At 41.6% G+C, this 17,728-nt stretch overlaps 1 protein-coding gene across 1 annotated transcript in view; it reads left to right on the top strand.

Annotated features, from left to right (window-relative positions):
* The window catches only part of PAH (phenylalanine hydroxylase), a 108,688-nt gene that overhangs the window by 76,259 nt on the left and 14,701 nt on the right, over nucleotides 1-17,728 (top strand). The window contains exons 4-6 of the mRNA XM_082254086.1: nucleotides 1,349-1,437; nucleotides 12,648-12,715; nucleotides 15,687-15,883. Of these exons, the coding sequence (XP_082110212.1) occupies nucleotides 1,349-1,437; nucleotides 12,648-12,715; nucleotides 15,687-15,883 (354 nt within the window). The remainder of the gene's footprint in view (nucleotides 1-1,348; nucleotides 1,438-12,647; nucleotides 12,716-15,686; nucleotides 15,884-17,728) is intronic.

A 17,728-nucleotide genomic window follows, 5' to 3' on the forward strand; every position in this document is an offset into this window, starting at 1 on the left:
TGATTACAATTCTGATGAGGAATAAAGAAATAGTGTTTGTACCACCAGGGTTGTACCATCTGACCACTATACAATAATGTAGAGCAACGATTAGGTCTAATGACCCCCATAAGATGGCTGTCTATTTTATTGGTAAGAATGAAAGAAAAAGTACATACTGTATACACTTTGGGTAGAGGTTTGAAGAAAAATTACTATATAATAAAGAGTTATAAAGTACCATTTTTACACTTTAATATCTGAAATCCCATTATGTATACATAATTCAAAGGACGACTGCACTTACGGCTTTTAATCTCATTATTTGTGATGATCTTACCTATCTACTCCACCTAAACTTTTAATATTCCAATGTGTACCATGGAATTGAGTCTTGTTACAAAGCTAAATAATGGTGTCACATTGCCTGATGGATTTTCCATAATTTCCAAACAGATATTTAGTATAGCTGCAAGACAGTGATACCATTGACATGACCTTGTACAAAGTATATGGGGGTAGGTACACAAGCATGTGTAAAGAGTAGGGGAGGGCAAGGGTGTCTAGAGCCCTAGGGTGTGGTGTCGGCTAGTAAGAAATGATCCCAGTCTGTCATTTCTTTCTTTAATAGTCTGCACCCAATAAAGCATGTAACAGATTCTCACAAAATGATAGCATGAGGTTGTGGGCTTTTGCTAAATCCAAGTTCATATTTCAGACAACGTCTGTGATCACAAGCTCTGGATGTCATTTTGGAAGAGTCTGGAAGACTTACTTAATTAATTCAGTTTAGTCAGATAACAGATCAAGATTGGTTCTTCTGTTCTGACCAGCCTAAAGCTTAAGTATTGTTACAAATAACCCCCCCCCCCCCAAAAAAAAAGCAGCATAAGGGATGTTACTTACTATCAATAGGTAGTATCACTTAGACTGCTGGCTTCTGCATTGGCTGAAATCCTCCTCCTCCAATCCCCCCCCCCAACCCTGTTGCTGTGATTTTCCAGTGCCGCAGGGGTTAGAAGAGCTGATACACCTGTGATGGGCATGCTGACAATGCCCATCATTTCTTCTCACCTCCTCCATTCATAGAGGGCGTACTATAGCTTCTGAGAATGAAACACAAACTATGAATGTAGGATGGGCTGAGGAATGAATATTTATTTTATACTACATACCAATATTCATAAAATAAAAAACTTCAGAAGGCACATCTGTGAGGAACCCATTCTGGCTCTCGGCCCCCCTCAGTTGAAATTGCTGTACTCATAAGTTGACATTTTGAGAGTTTCTTATTAAACAAATGTGGAAAATTGTCAGACAGCCTTGTGCTGTGTCATTTTGTTATAATCTGTTATGTCATCCATTTTAGTTCCATGGTTTCCAAGGACCATTCAGGATCTAGACAAGTTTGCAAATCAGATTCTGAGTTATGGAGCGGAACTCGATGCAGATCATCCTGTGAGTGCAATCATTTATTTTATAAATACGTTTAACAATTATAATACTACAGTGAGAGAAAAAAGTATTTGATCCCCTGCTGATTTTGTATGTTTGCCCACTGACAAAGAAATGATCAGTCTATAATTTTAATGGTAGCTTTTATTTTAATAGTGAGAGACAGAACAACAACAAAAAAGTCCAGAAAAACGCAATTCAAAAAAGTTTTAAATGAATATGCATTTTAATGAGTGAAATATGTCTTTGACCCCTTTGCAAAACATGACTTACAACTTGATGGCAAAACCCTTGTTGGCAATCACAGAGGTCAGACCTTTCTTGTAGTTGGCCACCAGGTTTGCACACATCTTAGGAGGGATTTTGTCCCACTCCTCTTTGCAGATCCTCTCATTACGGTTTCGAAGATGACGTTTGGTAACGTGAACCTTCAGCTCCCTCCACATATTTTCTATGAGATTAAGGTCTGGAGACTGGCTAGGCCTCTCCAAAACCTTAATGTGCTTCTTCTTGAGCCACTCTTTTGTTGCCTTGGCCGTGTGTTTTGGGTCATTGTCATGCTGGAATATCCATCCACGACCCATTTTCAATGCCCTGGCTGAGTAAAAGAGGTTCTCACCCAAGATTTGTCAGTACATGGCCCTGTCCATCATCCCTTTGAGTGAATTTTTCCTCTCACCTTAGCAGAAAAACACCCCCAAAGCATAATGTTTCCACCCCCATGTTTGACAGTGGGGATAGTGTTCTTGGGGTCATAGGCAGCATTCTCCCTCCTCCAAATATGGCAAGTTGAGTTGATGCCAAAGAACTAGATTTTGGTCTCATCTGACCACAACACTTTCACCCAGTCCTCCTCTGAATCATTCAGATGTTCATTAGCAAAACATCAGACGGCCTGTACATGTGCTTTCTTGAGCAGGGGGACCTTGCGGGCGCTGCAGGATTTCAGTCCTTCACGGCGTAGTGTGGTACCAATTGTTTTCTTGGTGACTATGGTCCCAGCTGCCTTGAGATCATTGACAAGATTCTCCTGTGTAGTTCTGGGCTGATTCCTCCTCATGATCATTGAAACTCCATGAGGTGAGATCTTGCATGGAGCTCCAGACCAAGGGAGATTGATAGCTATTTTGTGTTTCTTCCATATGCGAATAATCACACTAACTGTTGTCACCCTCTGACCAAGCCGATTGATGATGGTCTTGTAGCCCATTCCTGCCTTGTGTAGGTCTACAATCTTGTCCCTGACATCCTTGGACAGCTATTTGGTCTTGGCCATGGTGGAGAGATTGGAATCTAATTGATTGATTGCTTCTGTGGACAAGTGTCTTTTATACAGGTAACAAGCTGAGATTAGGAGCACATACTTATTTCACTCAATAAAATTGTAAATCAATTTATAACTTTTGTGAAATGCATTTTTCTGGATATTTTTGTTGTTATTCTGTCTCTCACTGTTAAAATGAACCTATCATTAAAATTCAGAGACGTGCAAAAATACGGAATATTGCTGCACTCCTTGGTAACTTTATTGAAAATTAAAATCACATCACAGGTATGACAGGAACATAAAAGGTAACGCATTTCGCACTAACGTCACCGCTTACTCAAACCTCATATACACGTACATTGCATGAAATATATATATATATGATACAAGTAAGCATGGTATGGCAATTAAGCAATTGAACAATTAACTAGTAAATCAATTAAAGATGCACTCTCACTACACTACTGAGAGCCTTTGCTCCTTACCTTCCCATACTAACATGTCATATAACACATAAATCAAAATATCACAAACAATTGTTTGTTTGCTTAATTGCCATACCATGCTTACTTGTATCATACATATAATATATATATTTCATAAAATGTATGTGTATATGAGGTTTGAGTAAGCGCTTACGTTAGCGCGAAATGCATTAACTTTTATGTTCCTGTCATACCTGTGATGTGATTTTAACCACTTCTGGACCGGAAGGATTTGCCCCCTTAATGACCAGGCCCTATTTTGCAATTCGGCACTGCGTTATTTAACTGACAATTGTGCGGTCGTGCAACACTGTATCCAAACGAAATTTACGTCCTTTTTTTTCCCACAAACAGAGCTTTCTTTTAGAGGTATTTGATCACCTGTGCGATTTTTATTTTTTGCGCTAAAAACAAAAAAAGAGCGACAATTTTGAAAAAAAAACAATATTTTTCACATTCTGCTATATGACATTCTCAAAAAACAAAAAAATTAAAAAATCTAAATTTTTTAACATTTTAAGCAAATTTGTTTTCTGCTAGTTAGTGAGGTTGAAAAAAGTCCATCCAGTTCAACCTATGATGTGTGTGTGTTTGCTGTTAACCGTACATTGTATACCCCTGTATGTTGTGGTCTTTAAGGTGTCCATCTAATAGTTTTTTGAAACTATTGATGCTCCCTGCTGATATGACTTTTGATTGGTTTGCACAAAAGTTATTGCGTCTACTAACTACGGGAAAGATTTATGTAATTTTTAATGTTTTATGGGTTTTTTTACTAGTAATGGCGGCGATCTGCGATTTTTTTTTTTTTTTTTGCAGGACTGCAACACTGCGGCGGACAGATCAGACCTCTGACTGACATTTTTGTCACTTTTGGGGGGACCAGTGACATTACTACAGTAATCAGTGCAAAAAATATGCACTGTTACTGTAATAATGACACTGGCAGGGAATGGGTTAACAGTATAGGTGATCAAGGGATTAAATGTGACCCTAGGGGAGTGATTCTAACTGTGGGGGGTTGGGCTTGTGAAATGATAACAGAGACATGCGATCCTACATAGCAGGATCACATTATCTCTGTGATTATTTCAGGGAGAAGGACGGTCAAGGACGGTCAGCTGTGTTTACATCAGCCGATCGTCCTTCTCTCTCAGCGGGGAGAGCTTGCAGGTGTCAGGCGGCAATCGGAGCCACCTGACACATGCGTTGGCTTCCCTGCTGATGATCGCCCCCTAGCGGCCTTTAGGCGAGAGACGTATCCCTACATCGTTCTGTCTGTAGGAGCCAGCTTGCTGCCGTAAATATAATGTAAGCGGTCGGCAACTGGTAAATAGGGATGATCGATCGGTTCGGGTCGACCATCGGTTCGGCCCAAACATTCGGTGTTCGAGGTTCGGACGAATTTAGAACTTTTTGCCCAAAAAGTTCGGAATTCGGCAACCAGAATTGACCAAAATGCAATGGTTCAGGAAATGGGCTTTAAAAGCCAGTGATTGGACCAGAACCATTAGCAAAAGCCAATTGAGGGGGCAGAAGAATACTAGGAATGTGATTGGAGTGACTAGGGGGTCCATAGTCCAATCATTAGTGAATACGCCCCCCAGTATATAAGATAGGCCCCGCCAAATTCCTAGCATTGTTATACAGGACATGGAAGAGAGTGGAAGCAGTTCTACTAATTTTACTTTAAAAGTGTCATTTAGCATTTATTAATGTAAAAAATTCCGCGCAAAGTGGATAAATTAATTAAAAAACTAATAGGCTGCAGCCTACCCCAAAATATAGTATAAAGCTATATCTAGGTATTGAAAAGTGGTAGGGTATATTGGCGCTGCCAATAAGGATGGGTATCCACCACAATTAAGCCACAAACAGTACTTGGTAAACGCTTATCAATTATAGGTAATTTATGCTATACCAGTAAATACGTTAAAAATGCATAAATTAATTGGTGTAGACCACTGATAGAAGGTGAAATGTAAACCTTAATGTGACTAAAAGCATACCTTAAAACCAGTAAATAAGGTGCAAATATTTTCCTGTGATCAAACGTGATGTATCTTGAGGTATAAAAAATTAAAAGTGACTGGTGTAATAAATATTTCAAACACTAGGTGGCAGTGATAGTGTTATATAAATATAGATATCCAGGTGAAAAATATAGTAATAAAATATGTATATAGTGGATTGTGCCAAGTGAAATAAACAGATATATTTGAATCACTGATAAGAATATCTCAAAAAGTTCCCGGTGTTGGTATAAATACGTGATATCTGGTGAAAATAAATAAATTAAAAATGGAAAATAAACACAAAATAGTCCATAGTAAATGCTTGGTGGAAAAAAGTCCAAAAATTTAATATATATGATAAATATCAAAAAGTGCAGCAATAGTGCAAAACAAAGTGCCAAAAAGTCTCTTAGAGGAGAGGAGTAAGTCCCAGTGATGGATTCATGATGTGGGTGCTGGGTGAGGAAATTCCGTGCTCCCCTCTCAATACAGCCCGCACTCACCAGAGAGCGGCACCCCTACAGGGGTAACCAGCGTTAGATTTTTTGGGGTAAACCCTCGGTACACCTTGGTGGAGCTCTCCAATCCTCCTGGGGTTAGTCTTACTTCCTCCCTCCAGTAATTAGGTAAACAAGCGGTAAACAGTAAGGGGTATGAGGGGCAGCTCTCCAAATGTTGAAAACGGTATCCGATGGTATATGGATAAAAGACACTAATATAGTGATGTACCGTTTAAAATAATACAGTTTATTAACAAGTATTAAGACGTACTCACATTTAAAAGCATATAACAGAATCCGTAGGTGAGTAGGGACCGCAAACCCCTCGTTTAGTGGTGCTTCCGGGACGCCGTGCGCGTCCCGGAAGCACCACTAAGAGAGCGTAGGCACGTCAGTTCCGCCCTGTGAAACGCACATCCGGCTGGTGAGTACCAAAGTATGGGTACGTCGGTTCACGAGAGCGCTCCTGGGGGGCAAGCATGTGCCTCTGGAGGTGCGCCCCCACTAGGAAGCGGGGATGTTGATCCACTAGGCCGCGAATGCCGACTGGCACCCGCGATCGCTCCCCGCTGAGAGAGAATGACAGTCTGCTGTTGTAAGCAATGCGACTGTGATCCTCCTATATAGGATTACAGATCTCTGTGTTCATTTCACAAGTCCCTCCCCCATACAGTTACAAAACACTCCCCTAGGCATACACTTAACCCTTTGATAATCCCTGAGTTAACCCCTTCCCTGCCAGTGTCATTATTACAGAAACAGTGCATATTTTTAGCACTGATTACTCTAGTAATGTCACTGGCCCCCAAAAAGTGTAAAAAATGTCAGTTAAGGGTCCGATCTGTCCTCCGCAATGTCGCAGTCCCGCTAAAAGTCGCAGATAGCCACCATTAGTAAAAAGAATAAATAAAATAATAATGACATAAATCTTTAACCTACTTTCTGGACGCGATAACTTTTGTGCAAACCAATCAAAATATGCTTAATGCGATTTTTTTTACCAAAAATTTGTAGCAAAATTCAAATTGGTCTAAAATTATGAAAAATTGCTTCTTTTTTTTGGGTAATGTTATATAGCAGAAAGTGAAAAATATTGTTTTTTTTTTTTTGTTTTGTTTTTTCAGAATTGTCGCTCTTTTTTTTGTTTATAGCACAAAAAATAAAAATTGCACAGGTGATCAAATACCACCAAAAGAAAGCTATATTTGTGAGAAAAACTTTGGTTCGCACAGCCGAGCCAGCCTGCCGCAGTATATCTGAGGCGGGGGGGAGTCGACAAGTGGTTAAAGTATCAGTTATTGAACATGTGTTCTTATATTTTTTAATAAATATATCTAGGGGACCAGGGGCATAACTAGAACCTTCAGGGCCCTGGTGCAATAAACCTTGAAGAGCCCCCCAAATCACCGTGGGGGGGCCCCAAGACAGAAGGAAAGGGGCCCATAGCAGAACAGTTCAGTGGGAAGGGCCATGGGACTGATGGGCACATCAGTCCCACGGCCCTAACCACTGATCTGTTCTGCTGTGGGCCCCTTTCCTTCTGTCTTGGCCCCCCAACGGTGGCAGAAAACAAGCGATATGTCACCAGCACATCAGGGAATTCCATATAAAGGTCCAATGCAGTGGCAGAACTACCATGGTTGCAAAGGTTGCACTTGTAAACGGGACCTGATGTTCCTGCCTTTGTCAGGTCCCCAGCCTCCTATTGCTGTCTTGCCCCTGCTTTTGACAGTGCTGGTCTGGTATCTCTGTCTCTACGCCAGCGGTGGCAGTCTATTGGGGCCCAGTGCTGAATCCCATATGGGGCTGATGGGTTCATGCGGGGGGGAGAGCTTGCACTATTGGTTGTAGACAGCTAAGCCCCCCCCCCTCCTGGTCACCTAGCAGCGGGAATGTTGCATAGCCTTCTCTGTTAACATGCCAATCGGGATGTGTTCCAGGTGATGCTTCCAATTAGGTCTACTAAACACAGTATTTATTAGCATCAAGATTACAATCACATATGTATCAACCATATGTTCAGCAGCCATGTGGTCTCCATACCAGTAAGGTGTGGGCTCTGATCAGTAAAACCACTATCATATTTAATATTAGATCCCACTGGGAGCATCACCTGGATCGCATTCCCATAAGAATGTCAACAGAGAAGGCTATGTAGCATAACCACTGATAGGCAACCTGTGGGAGGCTCAGCTGTCTCCAACCAGTTGTGCTGGCCCTCCTGCACATGTGCCCATCAGCCTCATAAAATAACCAGCACTGGCTAATAATCTGCTGAAGCGGCAGCCATAGAGACAGAGACCAGCGCTGCTCAATAGCAGGGACAGGACAGCAAGAGGAGGCTGGGAACCCCAATGATGGTGGAACACCAGGACCTGATCGCACAAGCGACCTTTCTGATCCTGGTAGTTCGGCCACTGGTCCATAGTGGGAAGATTCCCCCATCCACCTTGACTGTGTAGATGGGGGAATCTTTTTTAAAATTTTCGTACAACCCGAGGCCCCTTTCAGATTGGCCAGACCCCATTCACCAGATCCGCCTGCTCAGCGCGGATCTCTCCAGTGATCCCCACTGAGCAGATGGATGACAGGTCCATGTCTGCTTCACTATGTAGAGCAGATATGGACACAGCCGCTATTCTCTGTTGGATGGTCAGATGGAAATGGAGTGCCTGTCCATTTCCATCTCTCTGTCATGTGATTTGATCTGCTAGATCACAGGTGTCAAACACAAGGCCCGCGGGCCGAATGCGGCCCCCCAGGCCTTTTTTAATGTGGCCCTCGTCACCCCCCCTTGTCTCTGCCCCCACCTTGTCTCTATTCGACAGCAGAGAGGACAGAACTCCTTTGCCAGATCCTGCACTCCTCTGTGCAGCTGTAGAAAGGCTCCTCTTTGCCCCCCAGGACATGTGGTGCTCTGGACATCTAATCCTACAGCTATAACCGGCCCTTTGAGGGCAACCATAATGCTGATGCGGCCCGTGATGAAATGGAGTTTGACACCCCTGTGCTAGATGGATGGAGAATAGATCCCCATGCATCTGTTTTTAGCAGATTGGATGCTGGTGGGTGTCAGTGGACACATGTCCACTGACATCCGCTGCTGCACAAAGAACAATGGGTGGTCCAGTCGAGTCTGCCTGAAAAAGTGACAGGCAAACCCAATTGGTCTGCACAATTGGTGTGAAAGGGGCCTGATGGTTAAATTAAAAAAAAAAAAAAAAAAAGCAATCAATGTATTGGCTGCCTAAGTGCTAAAAAGTGAAGTTTGAGAACCTACTGGAAGAACTGAGAGGGGGAGGGAGACAGATAGGGGAGAGAAGGGAGGGAGATAGGGACAGTTCACTTCAGTGATCACAGAGCAGAGATCACTGACCTGGGAGGCTGGTAGCTGGGGGCTCATCATTGACAAAGCTGGGAATGTTTAGCAGGCTGTTTTTAAAATTTCCCACCCACACATCCCCCCTCTCTCATGCACAGGTTTAAGCCAGGGATAGGAGAGTGTGCAAGCCAGGCAGAGACAGGAGAAACAGGGGTCGGAGGAGGAGGAGATTGTATTTCTCTCTGCTCTCCTGTCCCTGGGCTGTCACACACACTCGCGGCTCAGGCTGTTTCTTTTCTCCTGTCCTATGGATGGGAGAAATCAGGCTGTTATTGGTGGGAGGTTGGCAACACTGCTTGGTTCCCCCCACAGTGGTGGAACTCCAGGGCCCAGTAGCAAGTGCGACTTTGGCGACCCTGGTAGTTCCGTCACTATGGGGGACACATTTATCAAAGTATAGAAATTTTTCCTCGACAATGATTTACAGGAAGTCACAGGTAGGGTTCCCCCATTTATGGAAAAAAAGGTTGATAAAGATGCAAATTGTTAAAAATAAAAGGGCAGGCCCTCATTCCAGTGACAGTGAAGTGTGAAAGTCCAGCTCCAGCAAAAACCTTTTTTGATGCCCCTATTTGGGAGATTTCCCTGTGGAAATCAGAAGGTTTGGCAGCATCGAAACTGTACAGTATTTGGCATTGCCTGCAGTGGGAAAGGTGCATAGGTATATTACCCTGTATACCCTAAGTTTTTAGGGCAGGGGCCTCCAAACCCTGGCCCATGGTCCACATCCAGCCTGCTTGTTTGTTTTCTCCGGGCCACAGCTCACATATATAATGCCGACACTGCAGACACAGCACTGCCGGTCTGCTTGCTTTTAGATTCCCCCACTGTTCTCAGTAGCAAAGCCTGGCAAACATCAGACAAAGCCGCTTCCCCCAACTCCGCCTGCATCCTAGCAACCAATGCCATCATCAGGGCAGCACCTCCCGGCTCCACTTGCTGTTTATATTAGCGATCCTTCCACATTCAGCCTGCTTGTGTAGCAACGGGCGGGAGTCGGGAGGTGCAGGAGAGCTATGCTGTTCAATGTGCCAGCAATGTAAGAGGGAAATGGGGACAATGTAAATGGCAATGTTCTGGACATGGATGTGCTAACACTGAAGACACAGATATCCAGGAGATTCTGATGGGGACACAGATATAGTGGGCACAGATATGGGGGGCACTCTGATGGGGACACAGATGTGTGGAAGGCCCTGATGGGGACACAGATGTGTGGAAAGGCTCTGATGGGGACACACATGTGTGGAAAGGCTGTGATGGGGACACAGATGCGTGGAAGGCCCTTATGGGGACACAAATATGCTGAAAGGCTCTAACGGGGACAAAGATGTGCAGAAAGGCTCTAATGGGAACAAAGATGTGCGGAATGACTCTGATGGTAACACAGATGTGCAGAAAGGCTCTGACGGGGACACAGATGTGCGGAAAGACTCTGATGGGGACACAGATGTGTGGAAAGACTCTGATGGGGACACAGATGGGCAATAAGGCTCTGATGGGGACACAGATGTGCTGAAAGGCTCTGATGGGATCAAAGATGTGCAGAAAAGCTCTGATGGGGGACACAGATGTGCAAAAAGACTCTAATGGCGACACAGATATGCGTAAAGTCTCTGATGGGGACACATGTCCCGAAAGGCTCTGATGGGGAAAAAGATGTGCAGAAAGGCTCTGAGGGGGACAAAGATGTGCGGAAAGGCTCTGATGAGGGACACAGATATGAGGAAAGCACTGATGGGGACAGATATGCGGAACGGCTTTGATGGGGACACAGATATGAGGAAAGGCTCTGATGGGGACACAGATGTATGGAAACGCTCTGATGGGGACACAGATGTGTTGAAATGATCTAATGGGGGACACCAACGTGAGGAAAGGCTCAGATGGGGACACAGATGTGTGGAAAGGCTGTGATGGGGACACAGATGTGCAAGGGGTCTCTAATGGGGACACAGATGTGCAAAGAGACTGATGGGGAAACAGATGTGGAAGGAGACTATGATGGGGACACAGATGTTTGGAAAGCTCTGATGGGGACACAGATGTGTGGAAAGCTTTATCGGGGACCCAGATGTGCAAGGAGTCTCTGATGGGGACACAGATGTGTGGAAAGAGCTAACGGGGGACACAGGTGAGCAAGAAGTCTCTGATGGGGACATATATTCAGGTTATATACAGGTTATATTTACAACTCTAAAGATCCTAATTTTTAATTATGTGACTGTTATTTTGCAATATAATGGGACACAGCAAAAACCAACTAAATGTTTTTGTTTTTTTTTTTTTTTTAAATAAGTTCCTTATTCTAGCTTTTTAGCTATGTGAATTGAGCTATATGGATTTGTGAGCTTTATACAGTATATCCCATCCTAGAACAACCCTGGTAAGATGCCGATTTGTCTTTCTTTGCTTTATCATACCATAAACAAAACTAAATGACGGCAAACAAAGGTAAAACCCGTCTAAGGTTATTTGGAACAACAACATTCAGTTTTAAAATGTTTACTAAGTAATTTAAACAGTGGTATGTGCTGACCTCAGCCTTGATCTCAATGGCCAAATGTAATGGTCAAAGCAAGACTTATGTATTCCTTGACCAAGTATAATGACCAAGTATAAATGTATATTTTATATGTATGAAAAGCTTGTCAACTGTTTTTTTTCTAATGTTACAATCAATGCTCAGGTGCGTTTCATCCATTAAACTGTCCGCTTTGAAAAACAGGAACAAACACGCAGAATATTCATTTGTGACCAACACAGAGGGGGATAAATGCAGCTGAAAATGTTTCTATTACTTTAATTGATCTTGTGTAATTATAGATAATTGCTCACTTAATTCAGTATGCAATAGGTATTATTGTTTGCTGTGATTCATGGGCTTTGGAGGGATGTTTTCAAAAGAAAAATAAAAGCAATCAGTCTATCTTTATTACACGTAAGTGTCATTTCCTGTGAGTAACAAAACACTTGCATGTTAAAAATTAAGCTGAACCACAGTGCAAATATATTCCTAAATGTGACTCAGTTGGACTTTCCTTGTAGTATCATTGACCAATATTAGTCAATACACTTAAAAATGTTCTATTTGCCACATACGAGAAAAGAAAATATTTGCTTCCTAAAGTGTACAGTTATAATAACTGTAATTGGTACTAAATCCCCAAATTGTATCTCTAACCAAATCATGATCACTGTGTAAATAAAGATTTATAGCACATTGCCCCAAAATGATTTCCTAGTGTTAGTGTCTGGCCGATGCTGCAGCACTGAAATGAAACGAAGGTGGACATGAGCTGCCAGACAGGTATCTATAATTTCCCTTGAAGGAATTCTTTAGAGACCTGTCAAGTCTCTCAATGTTAATAAGCAACAAACTTTTAAAACTTACATTTCAGCATCCAAAAGAGGGTTTGCAGGACACACAAACACCTCTGTGCTACAATTTCAATTGTGCATTAGTTCATGCTATAGTACACTAAGAGGTTATCACTATTAAGAATTTGGCATTATATATGGAACATGAGAAATTTTAAGCATGATTTCTTTATTTGTTCTTAGGGATTCACTGATCCCGTGTATCGGGCTAGACGCAAAGAATTTGCCGACATTGCATTCAACTACAAGCAGTAAGTACAGTTATTGATGATTTTCTATTTCTATTATTTCGATTTTTATTTACTTTTTCTACAAATCATTTATCAGATTTATCAGTATTTGCAAAGTTTATTCTTTTTCTTTTAAATAAAATGAATGTGCAATATTAGTACTCTTCTTTTTACAGCAAATAAAATCAAGGACACTGTGTATCAGAAAATTATTAGGTTTCTGGAAATGAAAAATATACCTTTAAAACAGAACATATATTCAAAAATGTGCAAAAAAATTATTTTTTTAAAAATCCTGCTGTCAGGTAAAAGCAGTTTACAGAAGCGCAGAACTAACTGCACTCCTGTGATCCATAGGTGAATTATAGCCAAAAAAGCTTTGGCTATACTTCTCCTTTAGTGGTCTGCTGAATTTACAGTTACATGTAGACCATACAGATTTGTGACAGCCTTATTATTTTAGTTTTGGATAGGGTGGGAAAGAATTAGACCCCTGCAAGTTTGTACTAATGTCTGGGGCTCCACTGGAGATATTCTCCAATGCTTCCTGTCCTGAGGACAACCTTTTTAATAGACAGGAAATTGAGAAAATGCTCCAACAGCAGCACAGACAGAAGTAAATATGCAATTTTAAATTACATAGGGGAAGGCTAGAACCCTTGTCAGATATTCATGGTTGTCTGTTTCCCTTTTGCAGATTTTCTCTCAGCTTCTTTTCTTTAAAGCATTGCCCCCAAAACAGAAAATCAGAGAAAATGTCTTTAACAGGACCCAGGATATCAATAAAACGGGACAGGGGTTTTAACCCTTCACCATTCTATCCATCAATTTTTAGAAAAATGTGACTGTAGATATTTTTACCTGGTATCTCCTAAATTCTCCCTGGCCAGGGTAAATATTTTGCTATAAATATTTTTTATGCCCCTTTACCCATAATTTCTTTGTGCTGTAGCACTTCCCCCTAGAGGAATGCTGAGAATTGCACTTTCTAGATTCCCCTGGGTTACCCTTAACAACTGATAGCAGACAAATAGCATTTAAAGTCCTTGGCTCAGTCAATAACCAATCCAGGGATTTTGTTTTTTTTTTGTATTTTATTTTGAACTGGGATAGGAGAAGGGATGAGTGGGATACTCCAACTATGAACTATGCACAATTCTGAGGACACTTACTGCAGTGTGTGGCAAGGCCGCTGCTTCACCTTGCCACTGAAGTGAAGATAGAAAGTATGATCCTGTTTAAGTTACTCTTCAGGGTCCTAGCTTTGCACCCCCTTTCTCACTTGCTGTGTTTGCTAACACCTGTCCACTGACTCTTCACTGGAGCGATCCCCTTCCTGGGCAGACCCCTGACAAGCTTCCCGGTACTCATGGACACTGTTTTTCCCAAGGTTGCTTCTGCCTCAAACTCCACTTGTCAGCTTCCTGGACCTCCTGGCTCAGCACCACACTTTTGGCTCACGAGGCCGACCGCCTGTGACCACCTTCCACATCAGACAGGAGGAGAGACAGCTGTCACCCTCCTCCTGGGACCTGGCTTCCCGCCCAAAGACACCCTGTCACATGTGCCCTTGGCTTTTATAACATATCCCAGGATGCACCACTGTTTGTGCCAAACCACTGATATAGTTACAAAGCCTGTGTGTTCCTGGCTGGGTTTTCTCCACTGTCCAACAGACTCCCCTATTGGATACAGTGGAGATACTCCCTCAGCCCAGATGAATCACACCCTGGACACATGCAACAGGCTTAACTACTGATCAGGCTCCCCTGATAAGGCGATGGAGCAGACTATGCTTTACCTTCTACTCCCCTGCCTAGCACCCATCTAGGAGGGTGCTTCAGTGCTGTTGAAAACATTCATGTGATTAGAACTTACACTAGCTGTCCATTGTACATTTCTGGACATTGCAGATTGCCTACTTGGTTCTGTTGGTTTTGGTAGGGGTTTAAATGGATCTTTTTCTTTCTCTGGGAAGTTTATAATTTATCTAGGTTATTGTATAGCTGGTAGTGCTTAGTCACATTCAACTAGACTTGCTTTGTAATGTTAAAAACATTTTATTATTCATCCAAGTAGCTTCCTCTCATGAGTGTCAGGTGGGAGAGTATATGAAACAACCTTGTTCTAAGTACATAATCATCATAGTGATTGGAGTTTGCATTTAGAGCGGGTTTCACAAACTTTGATGCTTCCCATTATAATTTTGTACTATCATCATCTGCCTTGACAACTTCCATTGTGATTGGATTAAGATGACTTGAGTTGCCCATGCAGCTATAATTGATGGAGTATGGTCCTGACACTCTTAGAAACTAATAAAGCTACTCTGATGAATGGCAAAACATCTTCCAAATTACAGAGGCAGGTCCAAAAGAAAGTGACTATTGCTAGCTTTAGCAAGTAGTATTTAGTCGCATTGAACTAGACATGTTCAGTAAATGTTAAGTCCAGTGGAATGTGATTAACTAATACTAGTGGTATCATAACCTAAATGAAGGACAACCTTCAAAGATAAACTTTTAACTATGCATGTTTTCTATTGCACTATAGAAAAGGTTCTACCTAAATTGAAAGTTAGTTAATAATACATTTGAACTCAAATTATTCTCTATTTCTTTTACATAATTAAAAAAATAATAAAATGTGCAGCCATTGAGAAAAGTAAGGGGCCACTCTTCAAGATCCAGAACTGTTCCATGTACTGTTCATTGTTAGACACCACTGTTTTGGACTTTTATTAATTAAAACAGTTATGTTCTACACAGAGCTGTGAATAAATATGACATGTTAAAGGTCCCTGCAGACTGGAATCATGACACTGCTCTAACAGTGTAAGCCCTATGACATCTCCTTCAGTAGTTTTGTCCAGTTATTCAGGAGTTGGATGGGTAAGGAAGTAAGAAAGTTTTACAATGCAGGGTAATGCTTTGCCTCCAAAAACTGTTCATATGAACTAAATGAAAGTCCATGTTTGTTTTTGTTTTTTTAGTGGTCAGCCTATTCCTCGTGTTGCCTACACAGAACAGGAGAAGAAAACGTGGGGGACAGTTTTCAGAGAGCTAAAATCTTTATATCCCACCCATGCTTGCTATGAGCATAACCATGTCTTTCCTTTGTTGGAAGAATATTGTGGATATAATGAAAATAACATTCCTCAGCTTGAAGATGTGTCTAACTTCTTGCAAAGTATGTGGATAAATACACGCATAGCTAACCTCAAAGAATAAGCATATTTTTTATTTTGTTTTTTATAAAAACTGTAATACCTTGGAATATTGTTCCCTAATGCTTAGCAAATAAGAATGATGTATATTAATCAGCAACACAATCGGCAGAAATGTCTGATCTGACCAGAAAGAACCCAGGGCTGTTAAGTGGGGTACACCCTATAAGAAAATCAGGCGAACGATCATAATCGGAATCGGAACCAATGAATGAAAATTCGTACAAAATTCTCGTACAACAAAGGCTTTTTTTTTGTTGTTTATTGTTTCTGATCATGCGCAGATTTTTCTTGTACAAAAATCATACGAAAACGGTACACACATTAAATGAAAATCATTCGTTTTTTCCCGTATGAGAAAAAATTTGGAGTTTGTCCCTTCCAGAATTTCCGTACGGAAATTCGGAATCGGCTGTTGAAAGTTATGTACACACTATACAAAAATCGTACAATATGTATATGTAGTGGCCATAATGCATTTTTTTTCCACAGACATTTAGATCAGGAAAAAAATGTGTTATGGCCACTAGATGCACTAGTGCAGATATTATCGGAACTAATCATATTAATCGGTTCCGGACTGTTTTACTGTGGCAGGCAGCACCTCCTGCATGTACCGACTTAGGACTACGTCGGTCGCGCGCGTAGTGCTAGGGTATTGGGTGTACGCTTCCGCCCCCACTAGGCAGCGGGAATGGCGATGCATGGGGCTGGTGGCACTGGTTGCCGCCGGGCATCCGCGATCGCTCCCCGCTGAGAGAGAAGAATGGTCAGCTGTTGTAAATACAGCCGACAGTTATTCTCTCTGAAAGTATTACAGAGCGCCTGTGATCCTTCTATATAGGATATACTGTAGTAATGTCACTGGTCCCCCCAAAAGTGTCAAAAAGTTCAGTTAGGGGTCTAATCTGTCCGCCGCAATGTCGCAGTCCTGCTAAAAATCGCAGATCGCTGCCATTACTAGTAAAAAAAAAAAAGACATAAATCTTTCCCCTAGTTTGTATATGATTACTTTTGCGCAAACCAATCAAACCAATCAAAATACGCTTATTGCAATTTTTTGGAATGCAAATTGGCCTGAAATTATGAAAAAATTTAATTTTTAAATGTTCTTTTTTTTTGGGGGGGGGGGAATGTTATATAGCAGAAAGTAAAAAATATTGTTTTTTTTTTTTCTTTTTTTCAGAATTGTAGCTCTTTTTTTGTTTATAGCGCAAAAAATAAAAATCGCACAGGTGATTAAATACCACCAAAAGAATGCTCTATCTGTGGGAAAAAAAAGGACATCAATTTTATTTCCGTACAGCGTTGTGTGCCTGCCCAATTTTCCATTAAAGTAACGCAGTGCAGAATTGCAAAAAATTAACTTGTCATTAAGGGGGCAAATCCCTCCAGTCCAGAACTGGTTAAAGAAAATACAGCAAATTTTCATTCTTGCTGTACAGAAGTTTATCGTGTCTGCGCAGCTATGGTTTTATACATAGACCATTTAAAATCACATACTTAATCTAAAACCTTGTATTTTAACCATGATTTTATCATAATCATTAATCATATACTAGACAGTATCCCAGCATGCATCGAGGCATTTTCCTCTGCTAATCACCAGGGCTGTACTAAATGCCGGTGCACTTCTTTGTTAGGTTTCCTCCCACTGCTCAATATGCCTCCCTATTGGACCAGTGTGAAACACTTCAGGCAAACTGAGCTGCACCTGAGCACCATGAGCAGAGTTTTCTAGCAGATCCTGCTCTATGGTAGGCAGAGAACAAAATATATTTACCTGGCAATCTTTCTGGTAAGCAGAA

Source organism: Pelophylax lessonae (assembly GCF_965119305.1).
Source record: "Pelophylax lessonae genome assembly, chromosome: 4".
Classification (NCBI taxonomy): Eukaryota; Metazoa; Chordata; class Amphibia; order Anura; family Ranidae; genus Pelophylax; species Pelophylax lessonae.